General features: G+C 44.1%; 1 protein-coding gene across 1 annotated transcript in view; it reads left to right on the forward strand.

Moving 5' to 3' along the window:
* Window positions 1–8,544, forward strand: part of LOC146186310 (putative cytochrome P450 49a1) — a 30,772-nt gene extending 22,228 nt beyond the window's left edge. Inside the window, exon 9 of the mRNA XM_084605656.1 lies at window positions 7,495–8,544. Within this exon, the coding sequence (XP_084461782.1) occupies window positions 7,495–7,629 (135 nt within the window). The 3' untranslated portion in view covers window positions 7,630–8,544. The remainder of the gene's footprint in view (window positions 1–7,494) is intronic.
* The last annotated feature ends 11,694 nt before the right edge of the window (window positions 8,545–20,238 follow it).

The raw sequence follows: 20,238 nt of genomic DNA on the forward strand, positions 1-20,238 counted from the left end.
GCCGATTAGGTTGACATGACTTCGCGTGGCTATACTCCTTCCACATGCGTGCGCGGAACACGGGCCGCGTGCGAGGCTGCCTCTTTTCGACTGTTCTTCAAGTTTCAAGAAGATAAATTCCAAGGTAACATGCCTGGCTTCTGTGCCTTCTGGTGGAGAAAAGGGACCGAGTCAAGAAAAGCGTTTCTGCTTTCCTGACGTGGAAAAGTTATGTTACGGCAATCAATGTAGCTTTATATTAAATCGGTCGGAAAAACTTCGCTCCATCAAGAAAACACCTACTTGTGCGAAAAACGCTGGCTCACGGGTTTCTGGTTTTTGTGTCTTTAGCCGCGGAGAAAACACGGGAAATATTCAGTGCGTGCGATGGGAACAGGCGTTTGCATTCTATGCAGAGTTTCGCACGTGCACGGGAACACGCAGCGTCCATTCTAATTGTGGTAATTTTGCAAATACTGCCGTAACAATGAATGAAATATCCAGTGAGCCGTTAGCGTATACGCCGCTGGAAAGATGTGCGAAAATACTTATACTCTGCGCAGTGCATAATGCGAGAACACTAATCCGGAGTTTCAGAACCTAGCAAAATTTATAACACTTAATTGTATGTCAGAGAGGAATAGAAAAACAATAGCAAAAAAAAGTTGGCAATGACTAAGCTCGTCTAAGCCCTGTTATTTATGCGAGCGAATGCTTTGTTATGCTCGGTTATGCTGCGTTTCTAAAACAGGTAATACACATATACATGACCAAGTTTACAGAGCGGCAGCTTGATTAAGCATAGTCAGACAGAGTTTGTTGTGGTTTAATTCCTCCTTGACTGTCTGCGAAATTCTGAAAAGGAAACAGCAGCTGAAGATGGTCAGGTATCTGCAGATTTGTTGCAGGTAGGGGGATATCGTGCTATGAACACTATCCGTTATGTATACGCAATGCCTGGTGTCGTCGACGGTACCGCAACCATGGAAGAACTCAACATTATCTTAGTTCGTAAGAAAAGGGACGCAAAGTACTTGAGCCCCGCCGGGGTGGCGCAGCAGTTACGGCGCTCAACTACTGTTCCCAAGGATGCGGGATCGAATCCCGGCCTGGGCGGCCGCTTTTCGATGGAGGCGAAAAGCAAGGCGCCCGTGTGCTGTGTAATGTCAGTGCAAGAACCCCAGGTGGTCGAAATTTCCGGAGTCCTCCACTACGGCGTCTCTCATAGCCTTAGTTGATTTGGGACGTTAAACCCCACAAACTAAACCAAACCAAACAAGCAAAGGACTTCAATAATTAAAGACCAATCAGCTTACTATCTGTTACGTATAAGGTATTTACTAAGGTAATCGCTAATAAAGTCAGGACAACCTTAGACTTCAATCAAGTAGAAGATCAAGCAGGTTTTCGGAAAGGGGGCTGTACTCTCGATCATATCCATACCATCAACCAGGTGATAGAAAAATGCCCGGAATATAACCAGCCCTTATACATAGCATTCATTGATTACGAGAAAACATTTGATTCAGTATAAACATCGGCGGTCATGCAGGTATTGCGAAATCAGGGTGTAGACTAGCCGTATGTGAAAGCACTGAAAGACATATATAGTAGCTGCACAGCAACGATAGTTCTACATAAAGAAAGTAACAAAGTTCCTATAAATATTGGTGTAAGACAAGGAGACATGATCTCCCCAGTGCGATTCACAGCTTGGTTAGAGGAAGTATTCAGAGACTTGGAATGGGAGCAGCTAGCGATAAGAGTAGATGAAGAATACCCGAATAATCTGCGATTCGCTGAAGACATTGCTTTGCTACGTAACTCAGGGAATGAACTGCAAAGAAGGGTTGATGACCTAGACAGGAAAAGCAGAAATGTAGGCTTGAAATTGTTCATCAGCTCCGGGAAGGGACCGACGTTTACGTTGGGTAGCGAAGCACTGGAAATAGTCGGCGAATATGCCAACTCAGGACAGGTAGTAACCGCAGATCCGGACGATGAAAGGGAAATAACAAGCAGAATAAGATTGGGATGGAGCGCATTCGGCATTAACTCGCCGATTACGACTACCAGCTTACCGATGTCGCTCAAGGGTAAAGTACAAAACAGTTGCACTTTACATGTACTCACCTATGAGGCTGAAACGTGGAGGCTAACCAAGAGGGTTCTAGTTAAGTTGAGGAAAACACAGAGGGCTGCGGAACGAAAATTGGTAGGGGTAACGTTAAGAGATACGAAGTGTGCAGAATGGGTCAGAGAAATAATTTAAGTTACTGACATTCTAGTGGAAATCAAGAACAAATGGGCATGGGCGTGTATCGCGAAGAAATGATAACCGATGGTCGCTTAAGGTAGCAAACTGGATTCCAAGGGAAGGAACGCACAGCAGGGAGCGGTAGAAGTTAGGTGGATGGATGAGCTTACGACGTTCGCAGGGGTCAAGTGGATGCAGCCAACACAGGACCGGGTTAATTAGAGGATGTGGGAGAGACCTTCGACCTGCAGCGGGTATTGTCTTTCTGATGATGATGACGATGATGACTTTCTCTTGAACGTCAAGAAAACGCAGCCGAGGCAGTATTTGCAGCGCACGACTAGTCCATGACTGCCTGCGGACCTCAAGAACACCACTGACGGACTGGTCTTGATGACACAAAAGTTCTGAGGGCATTTTAAGGGGAGGTCCCAGAAAGTGAGCCAGGTAGCCAAAAGTAACGGTGGAGGGAAAGGGTAGGCAGGGAACTGAAAGGCTGTGTGGCATTGTGTCATACGCTGTTGTATATTTGTGGAGATAAGTACCGGTACGAATAAAGTTTGCCATGAGTGTGAAGAAGAAGAAGCAGGTGTGCGAAATAGAAGAAGAAGCGGCCGCCGCAGTCTCCGTGTGCCGCACATGCGAAGAAGCACCGCGGTGCCGGCTCCTCGTGCCGCAGCTAGGTCGAATTCCTGACGCCGATGACCTTGACCTGACGGGGACAGTAAAGCTTTCGGTTTAAAAAAACCGCCGGAATGGAGCGGTTTCAAGCGCAGGAATTTCTCTTAGGTAGCAAGCACGAATCCTTGTTGTTGTCGTCGTAGCCGATCAACTAGCGTGTTTAAATGGACTATGTCACATTCTAAATTGCCAATCGTCTTCATCAATTTCTAAACACAAACCAAAATCATAAACCGCCAAGGCTAAATTCATGGTTACACACATGGCAAAGACATGTAGTCGGTTTAACTATACACGTTAAAACACTACCATAGCTTGTCCTGCATGTGGATCTAACTGAAATGTTTCAGCACAGGGTTATTGTTTAATTCTTGTTTACTTTTGCAGTTCTCAGCATACTACTGTAGAATAATATATAGTGTTATACTGACCCGAATAACTGCAGGTCCAACAGGTGTGTTGTGCGCTAGCACTGGAAGCTTCTCGTCAGATCTTTTTTGCCGCCATACAAGAGCTAATTTACTATGTGAATTTTGTATCACTTTTTAATGGCAGTTAACGAGCGAGGCAGCAGCCATCACAATTCCCCAGAAGGAATTGTGCTCGCCGACATAGTGCTCGCCGACGATGGCGGTCACTCTCCGTTCAGAAGGTGGTTAGTTACGGTGGTCTGGAAGGGGAAATGGTAACCTCGAGGAGTTTTGCGGCACTCTGATTATTTTTCAATGAGTGTACCCAGCCCACCGAACAACCGATACTTATGAGTATCAATGCGTTAGCATAGGGTACTTGCTCAAAACAACCAAGCCAAGCTACACAGTTTTCACTCAACAATACCGTTGAGCAGTGTAAAAATGTGCCATTTCCTGTTTATTTTTTGTCGTTTTTTGTGGCCAACGCATATAAGACGACCAGTAAGAGATATGGCTTGCCCGATGCCCTTAACGATAAAATGCTCAAGTGACATTCTGGTTGCTTCAAAGTTACATAATGTGTGAGTGCTTTTGTCGAAGATTGCATTGAAGATTTCATCCCTTACAAAAATGCATGTAGGGTTTCTATAGAAATTCGAAAGCGTTGTGTCAATACACGCTGTTGAAAGTCTGTCGATAATCGGCAACATCTTGGATGATGCAGTGTTGACCTCTTGTTGAGCGCTTATGAAATAGTGGCCCATGTGTTTCTTAAGAGCGCTTTTGGAATTCGCGCAACTGAAATTCTGTTGATTTCAGGCTCAAATGCTTCAGAAACTCTGCAAGTGACGCTTTTTGATTTTCTGCTACCTTTCCACTCCTGAACAGAAAATAGTACACGACCATCGGTTTGCCAGGAGGTGATTTTCATTAATGCAAAAGTAGTACAGTACATCTCCTAGCTGCGATAAGTCACCACATTCTATGTTCTGCCCGACCAATCAACAATCCTGTCTGATCAGTGCTGGTTAATGATAAGCACAGTGAGGCATAAAAGAACAAAACAGATCTTGATCTTTTAAGCCCCATTATACTTACTCACTCATTAACCTACGCTAAACTGACTAAATTGTTGATTGGTCGAGCAGAACATAGAATGTGTTGACGGACCGCAGCAAGGATATGTGCTGTGCTACTTTTGCATTAATGTAAACCACCTCGTGCCTGCTCCTGGCTAACCGTTGATCACGCAGCATTTTCTGTTAATCCGCAGCGGAAAGGGAACACAAAATAAAAAATGCGCGTTAATGAGAAAGAAAAAATATGCATCTTTGGTGAACCCATAGCATGAGCTGGGTTGTTTATTTGCTTTATTTCAATTCATTGCAAGGTATGACGCCAGGCTGTTCTTTGCGTAAAACGCTGATACGTCCGGGAACTCCTCGCATGTGATGCTGAAATAAACAATATAAATCATAATTAAGTTGCGGTATATACTAACCTAAAAATAGAGCAAAGGCATTTGTGCGCTGCTCCACGTCATAGCTCAAGAAATTTCTTGTCTAAAATGAGTTGTCACTGTCTTTCACTGCTTAGACGGCATCGACCGCCGCCTCCACAGCTCGGCAGCACTACCACATCGTTCATTTCTCCCTGATAAACAATATATGCTGCCGTCAAAGATCCCATTGTTAATATAAATAGCAAAGCGCAGGTCACAAGCATTACTACCCAGAAAACTTGAAGCAAAATTACCAACTATAGGCACTAAAATGAGTGGAAACAAAAACAAACACTGCAAAAATGGCGGAGCTGCACAGATTCAATAATCCACAATGTGTGACAGAGGCATATTATGATCTCGATAATGTGTCCGTCTCAGCGCGAGTAGCGTATCGAAAGAGTACAGCACTGTGCCGAACAATCCGTCAAAAACGGTCACCGGTTAAAAAAAAGAAAGAAAATGTCGCCATTCCAGCTGGCGTTCCATCGGCCCCAGCGTCCGCGTAGAGACAAGCCTCGTTCTCTCTCTCTCCCCCTTCTTTTTTTTCCGACGAGGCTGGTTTGTCTGCTAGAAATATTTACATGCGGGCTTCACCTTGTAACACACACTGTACAAGACTGGCACAAACACGAATAGGAAAAAGTAAAACACTCACCAAAGCGCAGACGCTCCCTCCGCCCGCGCCGGCTTTTCGCTTAGAATCCAAAACGCCTGCGACTGTTGAACTTCTTAAACACGTCCTCCTTGCGCAGAAGCTGCCGCCCAAGAGCGGGGTCCTCCGAAGACTTAAATTCGTACGTTCGCGCTCCAATTTGAACAAAACGATCTTCGTGATAATCACCAGCGAAAAACCTACATACGGTGCTTCGTTCACAGTGCAAGATGCGACCACGGTGGCGGGAAAACGCCAACTGAACTGGCACATCGCCGCACTCAGCGTACCCGCGTCTGCGTGCAAAGAAAACGGGGCGCAGAAGAACAGCTTCGGTGAAAAGCCGCCACCCCCGCTGCGCGACTGCTGAAGCCAAGGTCATCTCCGTGAAAACAAACCACGGAGAAGGCAGAGAGCGGAGACCAAGCGGGAGCAACCCCTCCTCCCTCCCCCCTTTTTTCCCCCCAGCCGACAGGAAGCGACCCTCGACCTCTCCGGACATGCTGGCGCCGTTCGCGGGGCACGGGGGAAGTGGGATGCGGACAGAAGCAAGGCGGCGGCCGAATGCTTCTTTGAAAAGAAGAGTCGCCGTTAGAAGACGCATGCAATCTTGTTTTTTTCTTCTTTTTTTTTCATACGCGAATGTTTTTGCTATGCGTGTTAACTCTATAGTATCCGTGGGATCAATCGGTGATTATTAGAACCCCTCAATGTTTAAAGTGACTTCATTTTAGCATGGTGTCCACTTTAAGAAAGGAAAGAAAAGAAAAAATTACAGTAAAACTCTCCAAAACTCTCCTCCGCGGTGGAGGATTCCAATACAGACTGCACCTCATTTTGCGGCAATAAGCTACGGGCAAAAATACCTATGCTTGGGCAGAATGTCAGACCCTGAAGCATATATATAGTGAACTTTGGAACTGGTTTAAAAAAGCTCTGTCCTACCCTACATGGTAGGTTCAATCTAGGATCCTGTTTGTTAGTATGATGACTCACTGAACTTGTTTTATGATAAATATAAAATATGTCCTACCACTAAAGTTACCTTCTGCGACATACAGAAGCTGATCCATTGCGGATTCTGATTGACATTCAACGATGTATTTGCATTATTAGTGGAGGCTTTGCCATCATGAAGTTTTTAGGGCATATTTTCACTGTGTTGCGAAGCTTCAGCTAAGTGTGCACCGTTAATATGTACTTTTATATAACATGAACGAGCACGCAACTGCATGCTGCTCCTATAATTCCCTTTGCAGAATGTGGCCAATAGTTGATTACAAGTGAGACCAAAAATTCATAACGAAATTGCCACATCATGCTCTTATCATTTGTGCCTAAAACTACTTAAAAACATGGGTCAGCATGAACAGTACACGCTAATTGTTCGTGAACGTTGAAAACTGACAACAAAAAGCACATAGAAAAAATTGCACAAAAAGTCTATTGGGTAGAACACAATGAAAATTCTGTTGGCCCTGTAAAGATTGCATTCAGCTGGGGTTGAATGTCTATCGAAATTCAGTAAATTCAAAAGGCGGTCAATAGTCCAACAATAGAGTTTCAAAACTCATTTTTGTAAGGGATATGAGCTGTGTTACTATATTCTGAGGTTCTGTACGAAATACAGGGAACAAATATAGTTCATTATTTACGGTAGTATTCATATTTATAGCTTAAGTAAAACTGGAGCAAGTAAGCTTTAGTCTGCCTTCTTTAAGGAATCAATAACCTTTTTTACTGGGCGCCGTTGTTTTTACTGAAATCCTCGTGTTTCTTCAGCGGGGAAAAGATCATTCTAAAGTGATCATTTTACCCCTCTGTGACTTCACGCACTGCACAAGAAAATGAACAAAATTTTGTTTTCTGCTTGCCTGGTACAACGTATAGTATTATTTCAATACATTTTCAGCCCCACATATAGCGGCGGTCATATTAAATGCTCATAATGCAGCTTTTATACCTTCAATAATTGACGATTTTCTTTATGCGTATTTTCTCTTTGCAGATTTTGCTGAAATACCGCGTCGAGTGCTCCAGAGACAGCCTTGAATTCCACGGACAACTTATCAACGTCCCAAAAGATTCCGCAGATTTTCACTTTAAGAAGTTGCATGTGCCGGAGAACGTGAGCACGGGCTAGCTTCTAAGTGGGCCTAGCCTCAGCAGTCATTTATATATCGCGAAAACGCGACTATATGACGTCAAAAAACAGCCTACACCCGTGTCGCCGCTCAAAACATGATGTAATGTCGCGGTTTATCTTGGCGTCCGAAGGGGCGCACTTTCTCGGAGCCTGCACCCATGGCAGCTATTCAGAAGACTCCATTGCCAGTCCTTCACTGTTCACCCTCCAACGTCCTCGCCTTCTTATCGGCTTCTTGTTACCATCAGTCATGAACTTAAGCAAGTCATTAGCAACGTAACAACCTGTGGCGAATTTATTCAGGTGCTAGGGACGATTTCCATGAGGTGAAACTCACTGTACATTACGAATAACCTGTGTAATTCTTGCTGTTGTGACCACCTCCAATGAAGATTTTGTAGACAGCTGCAATTAAGGCACCCTAATCAAACCTATATTGCCGCTTAATAACTCTGAGTTTAGAGCAAAACGTTAGGTACAAATGAGTGGAACTCCCATGGGCACGCAAATTGGTAGTAATCCCGCAAACTTATTTATAGGATTGCTGGAAATTGAAATTTTGCGAGCCCAGTTTTTAATGCTTTTTTACTCTAAGCGCTGCATTGATTTTATACTTTTTATTTACACCATGGCGTAGCAAACGTTTGCTGCTTGTATACTGTCATGTAATAGACTAATAATGACTCTAAACGTATAATAAATATTCCTGCCTTTACAATATCTCTTCATGTCGTCTGTTTAACTACAACACTGTGCCCGAAGCTGAAGTACCACCATGAGCATCTGCACTTTGATATTTTCTATGTGAAGCATGTTAAAAGCAGCATACATTACAATCACGCAGTTCGTTTCAGACGAATCGGTGCGCAACAACCAGAGCCGCCGAGAGCCTTTCACAGAAGTTTGATAAACCAGCTGGACATGCAGTATGAACAACTGATCTTCATAGATCCTCGTTACATACTTATAAGAAGAGCCATTGTAAAGTAGGTCCATACGTAGCCACATCTCAAACCACCAGTGGCGCTAGTTCAAACTCATGGTTAGATTCGAAGAAACTTCAGGTTTGACACTGCCACATCAATTATCTGCTCCAGTGTACCGCTTGCAACCGGTAGTATGCGAGCCAAACTACAATCCTATTAGGTTACGCATTAAGAGCCACAGGGCACAATTGTTCGAGCTCTTGTAAACCTGCCCCTATCATGGCATGTTAATCGTCTCGGTGACTCATTTGATCATTATTCAGCTGCGATTCTTACCTCTGGTTCAATTACTAATCCCGACTGAGAAATCAGTCTTTCATTATCTTCAAATTCCATACGGGGTTGTAAGCTTTACGTGCGGGCCCAGAAAGATTTAGCTGCCTATCATTGCTCTCTTTTGCTACCAGGTGTTAATCATTTGCTAATGGACTTATATTCGTACCTCTTGTTGACTGCTCTTGCCTGCTTTCATCGAATTGCACGTGTGATTGTTTGAATTTCCAAAGTTTTTAGGCAAGGTGTATAAATAGCGCTGTGAGATGTATTTTACCGTGTAGTAATAGATATCTATGCTTCTAGTTTTGCATTTCATTACCAGGGTGTCATGTCTAGATTATACACAATTTGCCATGTTTTTTGTCGTGTGCCCGTCATTTGTGGGTTGCAATTTTGCGATTGAGAACGTGTACAATGAATATCACGCACTTGTATGTTTACGCTGCGTTACGTCCCTAGAAGAGAAAACATACTAAATTTTGCGATTTAAAACTTTGTAACTGCTGCCAAGGCGTATTGAAAATGATGTCAAAGACCGAGATTAAAGCCACATATATTAACTCTATTATTATAACCGGTTAAATTGCGACTGCAGCATAGTGACTTATTGGAGGGCTGATTACTCAGAAGATTTAAAGCTCCAACAAAATAAACTTAGTTATAAAATACTGTTTCTTGTTAATCACATTAAGTGTTTTACTAAACGAAGTGTGCTAAATTTTGTAATTTTACTCCGTATCGCTTACTACACTCTCTATTTATTACTGTTTGGCCCCGCCGGGGTGGTGCAGTGGTAAGACGCCCGACTACTGTGCCGGAGTTCCCGGGATAGAATCCCGACCACGGAGGCTGCGTTTCGATGGAGGCGAAACGAAGTGGCGCCCGTGTGCTGTGCGATGTCAGAGCACGTTAAAGATCCCCAGGTGGTCGAAATTTCCGGAGTCCTCCACTACAGCGTCTCTCATAGCCTGAGTTGCTTTGGGAAGTTAAACCCCACAAACCAACCAACCAACGATTTATTACTGTTTGCATCGACAGCGTGACTTTGCAGGCCTTGTTGCGCTTTCCAGTCGCAGTACCGGGACGCTTGCGACAAAGGTAACGAGGCAGATTTATAGCGCTTCCGTGCCTATTCCAGCACTGGCGGGTCCTGGTATGGGGCAGCGTAAACTCATTTCTCTGAAAGCGTGCCGGTTGCGAAGCTGTCGTCCTGCGCGTTATTTACTTCTCAGTGATTGTTGTTTGATAGGATTCATTGCCTACAGCTTCCTGGGTGTTTTTAGCACGTCGTTTTCTCGATCTGCTTGTGGCCATACGCGAAACCGTCTCTCTCTGTTGCGGCAGCCTCAGTTTTTCGAAGTCCTTAGCGCTATGTGAAACTCACCACGTAATGCATGAAGGTGCGATGCATCATTACATATAGTGGCAGCCTCAACCCTACCGTCGGTGTCACACTATATCGTTTCCCGAAGCACTTACACGTGAGCTATTTTCTGCGTCATCTGCTTAAGTACATGCTCACTGGTCCGTGATATCGGTGCTGGCTGCGTCGTAAATGTTGTTCTCATTTGCGATTAGATTTGTTTGGTGGATATTATAAATAACAAATACATCCCAGCTTCTAAACTTGTGTTTGGTGGATGTTAGCTATAGTTTCTTATATGCCGTAAAACCAAATATGACTTACTAACATACCAGTCATACTGTTCGGACACTTTCTTGCGAAATTTGCGGCTGTGCCAGTGCTTTATATGTGACACTTTGCTTTATTCTGAGGCAAGTTGCTTGAAATTTATTTCACAACAAAGCAATATTGCGAGCTAGGTAATAATAATAATAATAATTGGTTCACAGGAAGGGAAAGGCGCAGTATTTGTCACACTTGCTATGTGGACACTTGAACCGTGCCGTAAGGGAAGGGATGAAGGTAGGAGTAAAAGTGGAAAGTCCTACCTTCATCCCTTCCCCTACGGCGCGGTTCAGGGAAACTTAAAATTGACATAAAGAGCTCTGACCTACTTGTGCGTAAAGCACCGCAACATCCTGCGAAGAAGGCGTATGTTGTTGTTGTTGTTGTGGCTGTAGGAAGAAAGAAAAGAAAATGCACGGGCCTGCTACTGGCTCTGTAGCTGAGCCACCTCCGCTGCCTCGTGCGGACAGAAGAGGATTGATGTTCTGATTTGGGATGAAGAGAAAATAGACAAGAAAGAAAAGAAGAGGGAGAGAAAGACGCGCGCCGCAACAACAGCCGTCGTCCACCACCACCTAAGCGGTGGAGGGTGCAGTGACGGCCTACAAGAAATAAAAAAAAAATTAGTGGCTGGCTAGCCCCCGCCGCAAGCGGCGTTACCTACCGTCCCGGCCCCGTAGGGCCAGGAACTGCCATCCTTCACCCCCTTTACAGGTTTTCACATATACATGCTAAGCCACGCCACACCAGATATCAGACGAGAGAAAAATAAAGCAAGTGCTAAAATAAATAGGAACTACAGTACCACAAACAAACCTGCGCAGCAATTTGTGAAATTTGATAATTGGTTCACAGGAAGGGAAAGAAGCAGTATCTAGCACACTTGCTCTGTGCCAGATACTGCTTCGGGATTCACTAGGGGACGTATTGAATATTAATAATAAAGGAAAGGCGCAGGAACTGTCCCACTTGTAACATGGACTGATTGATTGATTTATAGGAAGGGAAAGGCGCGTTAATCGTATCAGTTGTTTACTGTGGACACCTCAACCACGCCGTAAGGAAAGGGAGGAAGATGGGAGTGAAAGTGGAAAGAAAGAAAGGGGAGACGTAGGGGAGGGCTGCGGAGTAATTTCGACCAATTACCCCGTAGCCCTCCACAACGGCTCCTCTTTCTCTCTTTCCACTTTCACTCCCACCTTCCTCCCTTCCCCAACGGCGCGGTTGAGGTGTCTACAAAAACAAGTGAGACAGTTACCGCGTCTTTCCCTTCCTGTGAACCAATTATTTGATTTCATTTTAAAACTGTCCAAATCATGTCACTCAGTTCCGCAGCCCGCAAGGAATCTGCCCCTAATGTGAATACATTTACATTATTAATTAAAGAGGCGAGGATAGGTTCAGCGTGGTAAATCGAAAGTATATATCTTTCATCGTTTATCCCTGCTTATCTGATCGCAAAGAAGCTTCCCTAATTTACTGGACTTGCTTCCAGGCACTCCATTCAGCACGTGCAGTTTTAAAGCGATCTCTCCAACATTTCTCCGGGCCTTGTGCCTATATACTAAATAGAGACATTAACCGTTCATCGATGTGCTATTCGCACCGTTAATACACGAATGAGCTCTACGAGTACGATACCACTAATTGCACTGCTTCGAATCGCCTTTGATGCCTCACAATAACAGCTTCGACAGAGGAGACTTGATGAGTTGCCTACCACGTAAGTATAATAAATGTTACTGCTTCATCTACTACGGCTCATTTCCCTATTTCTGCTACAAATTTACAAGAGCGCTGCTAAGATCCACACTTCTAGAATGGAGGGATTTCTCTTACTTTGATCTCTTGATATATGACAAATAATTTCACTGCGTAAACATGCTTCTTCTCAGTGCAGGAAAAAATGTCAGACACGCTGGGGAGCCGGCCTGTGTACTCATCCCCTGTTTTTACTGTGGATAATGTTTGTGGGAGGTAGCAAACGATAAAGAGTTTTTGACCTCACTCATATGCATAGGAAACGATAAAAAGCCTTTGTCCTCTCTCATGGGCCACAATTTTTAACCAGTGGCCGAGAAGACACATCTCCCCACTGTCAAACAATGCTGTTATCTCCCTACACCTCGAGTAGATACGGGAGCGCTGCCAGCACGTGGCGGGGCTTTGACCCTTAAATGGAATCTATCGCCACATTTCAGTTCGCGCGAATAGATATTTACTTCCGGTGCACTCTGTAGTTTTTCGACTGGTTGTCTTCACATTGTGTCATTTGTAATTATGATTCCCTGTTAAAGAACTGGGCCTCGACAGCGAAACCATATCAAGAAAAACTTTTGTATCAACTTGAACGAATGTCACATGTAGGCCTTTTTCGATTTTTCTGGAGTTAAAACGGTCCCCATTTTATTACTAGCCTACTTAAGAAAGAAAGAGTTCATAGATGTTACAATTTCTATGAACACTTTCTTAGCGGTAATCTTAAATCTAATATGAAATCGAGATTGTTTTGGAAAGCTACAAAAACATCGTCATCATCATTATCATCATCGACCGGACTCTACCCACTGAAGGACGAAGGCCTCTCTCATATTCCTCCAATTACCCCGGTTCTGTGCTAGCTGCATCCACTTGACCCCTGCGAACTTCATAACCTCATCCGCCCACCTAACTTTCTGCCGCCCCCTGCTACGCTTTCCTTCCCTTGGAATCCAGTTTGTTACCCTAAGCGACCATTGGTTATCCTCTCTTCGCGCTACATGTCCTGCCCATGCCCATTTCTTCTTCTACTAGAATGTGACTAACTTGAGTTATTTCTCTGACTCATTCTGCACGCTTCCTCTCTCATGACGTTACCCCTACCATTTTTCGAATCATAGCCCTCTGCGTTGTCCTCAACTTAAGTGGAACCATTTTCGTTAGCCTCCACGTTTCTGCCCCATAGGTGAGTACAGGTAAGATGTAACTGTTGTACTTTCCTCTTGAGCGATACCTTACGCTGCTAGTCATAATCTGTGAGCACTTGCCAAATGCGTTCCATCCCAATCTTTTTATCCTCGTTATTTCCCTTTAATGGTCCGGATCTGCGGTTACTACCTTCCTTGAGTAGACGTATTCGCCCACTACTTCCAGTAGGCAAATATACAAAAATGATGAGTGTCTATTCAGTAGTAAGTAAACGAGTGGCCGAGGTGAAGGCGAAGGCGAGGTGCTGTTCGCGCGTCATCTAGAGAGCCCAGGGTTGCGGTCAAAACGTTCCCGGAGTAAACATCCATGAAAAAAGAAAGTAGGGCTTTATGTATGTCTTGAACCTAGGGATAGAGTGAAATCTGTGAGTGTTGCAGCGAATTTTTTTGCGGACACCTGGATTTAATGTGCCACTGTCACAACGTTCGAACGAACCTGCTGTCCTAGTATCTCGCTTCTGTCGTTCGCCTCTACCTACTATCGAGTTATATGTCTTCTTCTTCTTATTGTTCTTAAGGCATACGGCACATGGTGCCACAGTGCCACAGTGTCACACCGACGGCTTGAATACCTACTGTAGTGCAGCTTTCGCTACAAAAATGCCACCGAAAAAAAAAAAAAAACAACGTCACATGAAGAAAATTCGTCATTTGCCAAGTTCCGAAACGGGTGCAATGAAACGCCCTATAACGTCAAGCTTCTCCCCGCTTGGTGCCGGCTTATCAGTGATGAATTCCTTTTATCATCGCCGGCTTTTGCTTAATTTACACCATCTATGGTTTCAGCTTGAACCAAGTCTATTTTCTTTACATCGTTTTTCTTTTTTTTTTTATTTCCACGTGCTATAAGCTCATATTGCGTTTCCTCGTGGCGTGCTGAATGGTTCAGCGCTTTCACCCGTCGGATTTGATGTGGTAAAACACCATACTGATGTGGGGCGTTCATAACAAAAGTATTGATGGGAGCAAAAACATATTTGCAGAGGGCAAGTGCCTTCCTGGATCATTCTGTGCTTCAACGGCATCGCTAGTCTAAGTGTTTTATTATGTGATGTCTCATGACATGACCTGCGCTATACTGTCGTGGTGTGATCTCATACTCCAGAAGCGGCCCCATCAATGGCGCCCTCGTTTTCATTCCTATCTTTTTTTTTTTTTTTTTTGCGTGATAAAGGGGAATGCGCTGATCATCGTCTTAGGTGGGCCGGACGCTTTGAACAGTGCTTCAGGTGGCCAGGGTGAACGGCCTGTAAGGGCTGGGCCTGCCGTTCTTAGCAAAGCCTCTTCATTACCACCAGAATTGTGGCAATAACTCCACGCCGTCGCCATCGAAAGTGTTGGCGCCTGTCGCCAAAACATCTCCAGGGGCTTCAAGTGACCCCTCCTGCAGTGGGTGGGTCTCGAGAACTACCAGTTGAACCAGTCAATTGTCCGTTTCTTAATTTGGTTGCCAGCTGATGAGAGCTTTCTTCTGGGTGTTCAAAGAGCTGGGGAACTGGGGACCAGACATTTTTCTTTTTGCGAAGTGACTTCTAAAACTAAATATTATTACGCCAAATTTTTTATTTGGGGACGTTTTTCCTAGGGGCCGCTCCATCAGGTCTATTTTCTTCCGGGGATGTTTTTTTCCGTGGACATAGGTTTTTGCGTGGACGTGTTTTGCCTACACCCAGGTAGTTAAAGATGCATATAAGAATGTACTCTAAAAAATATTTGTAAGGTAATACCATTTAATACAAAGAGGTCCACGAAGTCTACGACTGCAGTAAGTCCTCTTAAATAAAGTGATGAAAGAAGTAAATTATGTAGTTTCAAACTGATCAATGCGAGACAATAAATTAGTAAAAACAGCCCTAAATAATTTAGTTATCAGTAGCTTCAGATTTCAAAAAATATGCTTTATTTCTAACAAAAATACTGGAAAAATTTAACAAAATGTTTGTATGTGTTTCTGAAAATATGCCACATAAAGCCATCCAGTTATTATAACAAAGCAGAAACACAGACGCGGTAATTACGCAGTGAAACATAAGAAAATGCAAAGATAGAAATAATGGCCATTTACAAAGTTAAATTATGAATATAATAATGTTTTCTTTATTATACTGATATTTAAAAATATCCAACTTCTAATAAAATTATAGCACAATGAAGCAGATGGTAAATAGGTGCTCTCTACAGCGAACGTAGTTAGTACCCGTTTTAAGCAAAATGCAGTTCTCAATCAGAGCGAAACTGGTAGTGATAGTGTTCTCAGAAGGCAAATTACACATTGCGTAATCAGATGCGCGGTTATTAAAGATTTAAAAAGGAAATATTATGGTTTATTTCAATCATTTCGGCCACCGACGTAACGCTAGTAGCATGGATAATGTTTCATGTTGCTGCACTGACTAATGACGACATTGCTGGCTGTTTGTGAACTGCACACTTAGGAGGTCGAAATCAAACCTATGATGACGCTTTTTCCGGACTACTATATTGGTCGTTACTACATTCTCAATATAAAACCAGTTACAATGAAGCACGCCATGTGAGTATCGGAAATATCAAGACGCACAAGATAAAAAAAAAAGTGCAGTCCGTTAGGAGCATCGTCACTTAAGAAATACGCTCATCTTGCGGTAAAATATATAACAAAGAATCTTCTGATACCTTCTTGCTCCAAATGTGAGGCCTTGATTTTGCAGCAAGCTGAAAATCCCGCTACCACAAGCTTATCGTTTCCCGAGCAAGCCGAGATGCAATATGCCTACATTCTCTAATAAACTTTATCCGTCTTTTCTTTTCAACGCACTGTTCCTGTAGAATGCTTTGTGAAGATGTTCTCGCTGAGTGACAGTAGGTATAAAACACTAATTTATGCTCATATGCCCGCAGAGATGCATAACAAAAGCGATTACTGATAGCCACGCGCAAGCCCACTGGTACTCGTTCAGAAAGGCGACTTTTCCGCGTGTGTAGTGGAAAACAGCGTAACATTAGAAACAATCCTTTAGGCATGTGTGGCACCCGTGCATTGTGCACAAACACGCACGTGCGTAGCGATAATAGAAAGCAATATGTTATCTGTGCCAGCCGACTATGTACCAGCTGTGAAACACAGAGCCCAGCCTAGTCTCTTCGAAGCCATGCAACTAAAGAAACTCTGAACAGCGTCAAATAGTATCTCAGTTCGACATCTGATATTCTGCGAGGTCTAACCTGTCAGTGATTTTTGTACGATATATGACGTGTGGCCTCACGAGTGCGGCATTTATCGGTGTGTCTGCATTGTTCACATCTGAAAGGCATTCGAAGCAAACACAAAAGGTCTGTTTTGCGCTCTCTGGAACCAACGGGAGCTTCTGGCCCGATGAACTGTCAAGCGGAAATATTTGCCTCTCGCCTTAAGGCTCTCAAGGCAAGATGGGTGTCTACAAGTTCAGCAACTGTGACGTCTTCATGTGGTTTGCCAGCGAGTATCAAGCCCTTCAGAGATATACCCAGGGTGCCCTCCTTACCCGTGTTGGGCAGTTCGTGGATATACTCACGCCTGCTTGGTAAGTACCGTGGGCAATATAAAGAAGTGACTTTTCGACCACAACATTGCTTTTTCAAAAGCGTTATCACCGTTCTTAGGATGGAATATCCGATTATAACTTAATGTCTTCGTGGGTGAGAAATACTAGCGCATCGTTTGTTAACTGCATAAAACGTCCATGATTTACTTGTTGCCCACCTGGTCAGTCGCTCGCACCTAACTAAAGCCTTCTTTTAGCTGTTACGTTCAATTGTCTTCGTCGAACGTCAAATACCTGTGTTCGAACGTATTTAGGGCACCTAAGTTTGGCTGCTCGTAAGAAAGGGCGCATGCTTTTCCCAACATCTGCGTTGATTTCATTCAATTGGAACTCGAGTGATAAAAGGTGCATGATAGAATTCAAGCGAAGAAGATGGTGTAAGGTGACAGTAAATGCAAAAAAAAAAGTCTTCATCAAGAGCTAAGCGTACAACGGTGATGTTTATATTAGCGAATATTAGCTAATATAATATTAGCTTGAATATTAGCTTGAGATGCGGAATTTGTCAAAATATTTGCAAGCTGCGGCATGTCGACATCAAAACAATGTCGCCGCCATTGAAGTCTTTCTGACTCCATGCCTTCAACATACATGAAGCCGTTTGACAGTTCTCACGTCTCTGTTGTTTTAGAAAACACCTAGTATTCGATTCCTCAGGCAAAGTTCTGTAGGGCGTACCTTTGATATAGAACATATGGACGCCTTCCACGTCTCAGAGCTATACTGTTGGTAGGATTGATGCGCGTTCAGTGCTTTTGGCTGTCCTGATGGACAAAAGCTTGAATGTATTCATGTCAGATGCATGCAGGTAAAAATGAGCCTCATAAGCGGGCTTTCATTGTTTAATCATCCTGAAGAACTAATAAGTTTCACAGCCTGGATTGCCTGATGCCAGTAAAACAGAGTGAAACGCTTCATGGCTTTCTGCTGAGAAGTGGCAGCATTCCAGCGCTTATGTCAACGTGGAGGACTCAGTTCGAAGAAACATTAAAGCCCTTCTCAGGTTTATTATCAGCGTCGCGTTATCGGTATCACGTTCAAGAATCCCAGGTAATCGAAATTTCCGGAGCCTTAACTACGTATACGGCATATCTCTCATGTCTGCAGTCGCCTAGGAATATCAAGCTCCATAAATTATGTACCATATGCACCTCATACCTGTAATAATGAATAAATGTATGCGCCCGCCAATCCCGTTAAAATTGCTAATGCAGAACCGATGCCTGATCATTTAACGGCTTTAGACAAGAAAAAAAGCATGCAATTCTGCATGCTTTTTTCTTGTTTATCTTGCATAAGACCCAAAGAAACTTAGATTACCGTGTGGTATATTCAAAAATGAGGGCTGAATAAATTAATCTTGAATTTTTTCTGACATTTTGTTTTGGTTCGGGTTTGATCACGCGAATTACAGATTTGACTTCGAATGTTGCTTACGATCTATTTACTGAAATCGACGCGAGACACGAAAGGTTACGACTTATTTGTTATGTGTATATTTTGCTGTCCAGCGCGTAATCCAACCTTGTTGGATTAAGCGCTGTAGGGAATTAAATCTGCATGTGATCAATATATTTGTCGTTTCCTCATGTCTCAACAGAACTAAAGAAGTATTGATGCTGTCCACAGCTATCGATCGGATTTTGGGACAGAAACTGATGGACTGTTAAGCAGAAACCCAGTTATAAATTGTTTAGGGGTAAGTGGAATTCGACCGGGCAGTTTAAATGTCCTAATGTGTAACGCGTTATTTTGAACAAGAAAACAGGCAAGGGAAAATTTGGGGGGCACTTAAGATCCGCCTTAAGAACATGACGTGATAGCTTTATTGGGTTCCTTCTAGAGCTGTGCACGGGCTCGGGCCGGCCGCTCGGAAATCTTCCTCCTCGGGCTCGGGCTGGGCCGAGGCTAAGATATATTGGTCTCGGGCGGGCCGGGCCACGGGCTAGACACTACGATTACAAACACATGAAACCTTTTCGAAAGCGGGAATACGGTCATAGTGCGATAAGTGTCTAGAATGCACAACATTTTCTCGCATTTTCCCTGCGCAAGAACTTCAGAGTTCTTTCGCGGCGTCGACCCGCTTTCCTCCGTGCCTGCTCGCCGCGAACGGGTATTTGGTAGCCATCAGTGACCGAGCAGAGCGCCCGCTTGGGGGCTATTTAGTTTCGAGTTTCGCATCTCCGCTTTGGTAATATCGGCGCTGATGTTTAGGTATTCGTTCCAAGTTTCGCGCCATGCTGTCGCCTATCAAACGTCTCTGTTGTGGCTTACTCCTACCTCTACATGGGCACTTTTGAAGCGAGACACAGCTAAAAGAATCTGCGGTGCAAGAGCTCCCTTTTATTTCTCTTGTTGCGAAAGGTTCACGGGAAAGGCTCATGGTGAGCCAGGCGAGCTCACCGAGTACTTGACCAAAAAACCAACCACTTAAACTTTAAGTTCAGAGCTAGCGTACTTTTGGAGACGCAAACAAGCTTCTTACCGAAAACTTGATTTCCTATCAAAAAACGTTTTAATCATTCCAGCCACAAGTTGTAGCACCGAAACTTCAGCGCTACCGTCAGGTTATCCAGGAGCGCTGCAAATGAGCGCCAATTCAATGCATAACTTGTTGTTTTTGCACAATAAGTTAATTCTAGGTACGCGCTGTGCCTGTACTTAAAACGTGAGAACTCAACATTCCAAGACTCTGGATAAAACTTGTCATCCTGCGGCGATCTGGATTGCCAACTAGGTCTGATCCAGCACGCCCGGCGAGCAGCGAAGCTCAGCGGAGCCCTGGAATAGGGGCATCGACCCTGTGAGAAGGAAAACTGACCTCTTCTGCTACTAGCACAAGAACTTTCTAGAGAAATTAACGTATTTCCTATCTTATCCTATCCTTATCATCCTGAAATTATTTTTTTCCCTTTATCATAGCTCCAACTGCAATTATAGCATGACGGACCGGACCGGTTTCGGGCTTTAAATCTGAGCGCCGGGCTTGGCCAGGCCGGACTCAGTCCCTTTCAGAGTCTGGCCGGGTCGGGCTCGGGTCTGTCGGGTCGGGTCGGGGGCCCAAGCCGGGCTTGAAATTTTGGCCCGTGCACACTTAGTGTTCCTTCAAGGACATGCGGCCC

Source organism: Amblyomma maculatum, chromosome 6 (genome assembly GCF_055883805.1).
Source record: "Amblyomma maculatum isolate TAMU_Amacu chromosome 6, ASM5588380v1, whole genome shotgun sequence".
NCBI classification, from domain to species: domain Eukaryota; kingdom Metazoa; phylum Arthropoda; class Arachnida; order Ixodida; family Ixodidae; genus Amblyomma; species Amblyomma maculatum.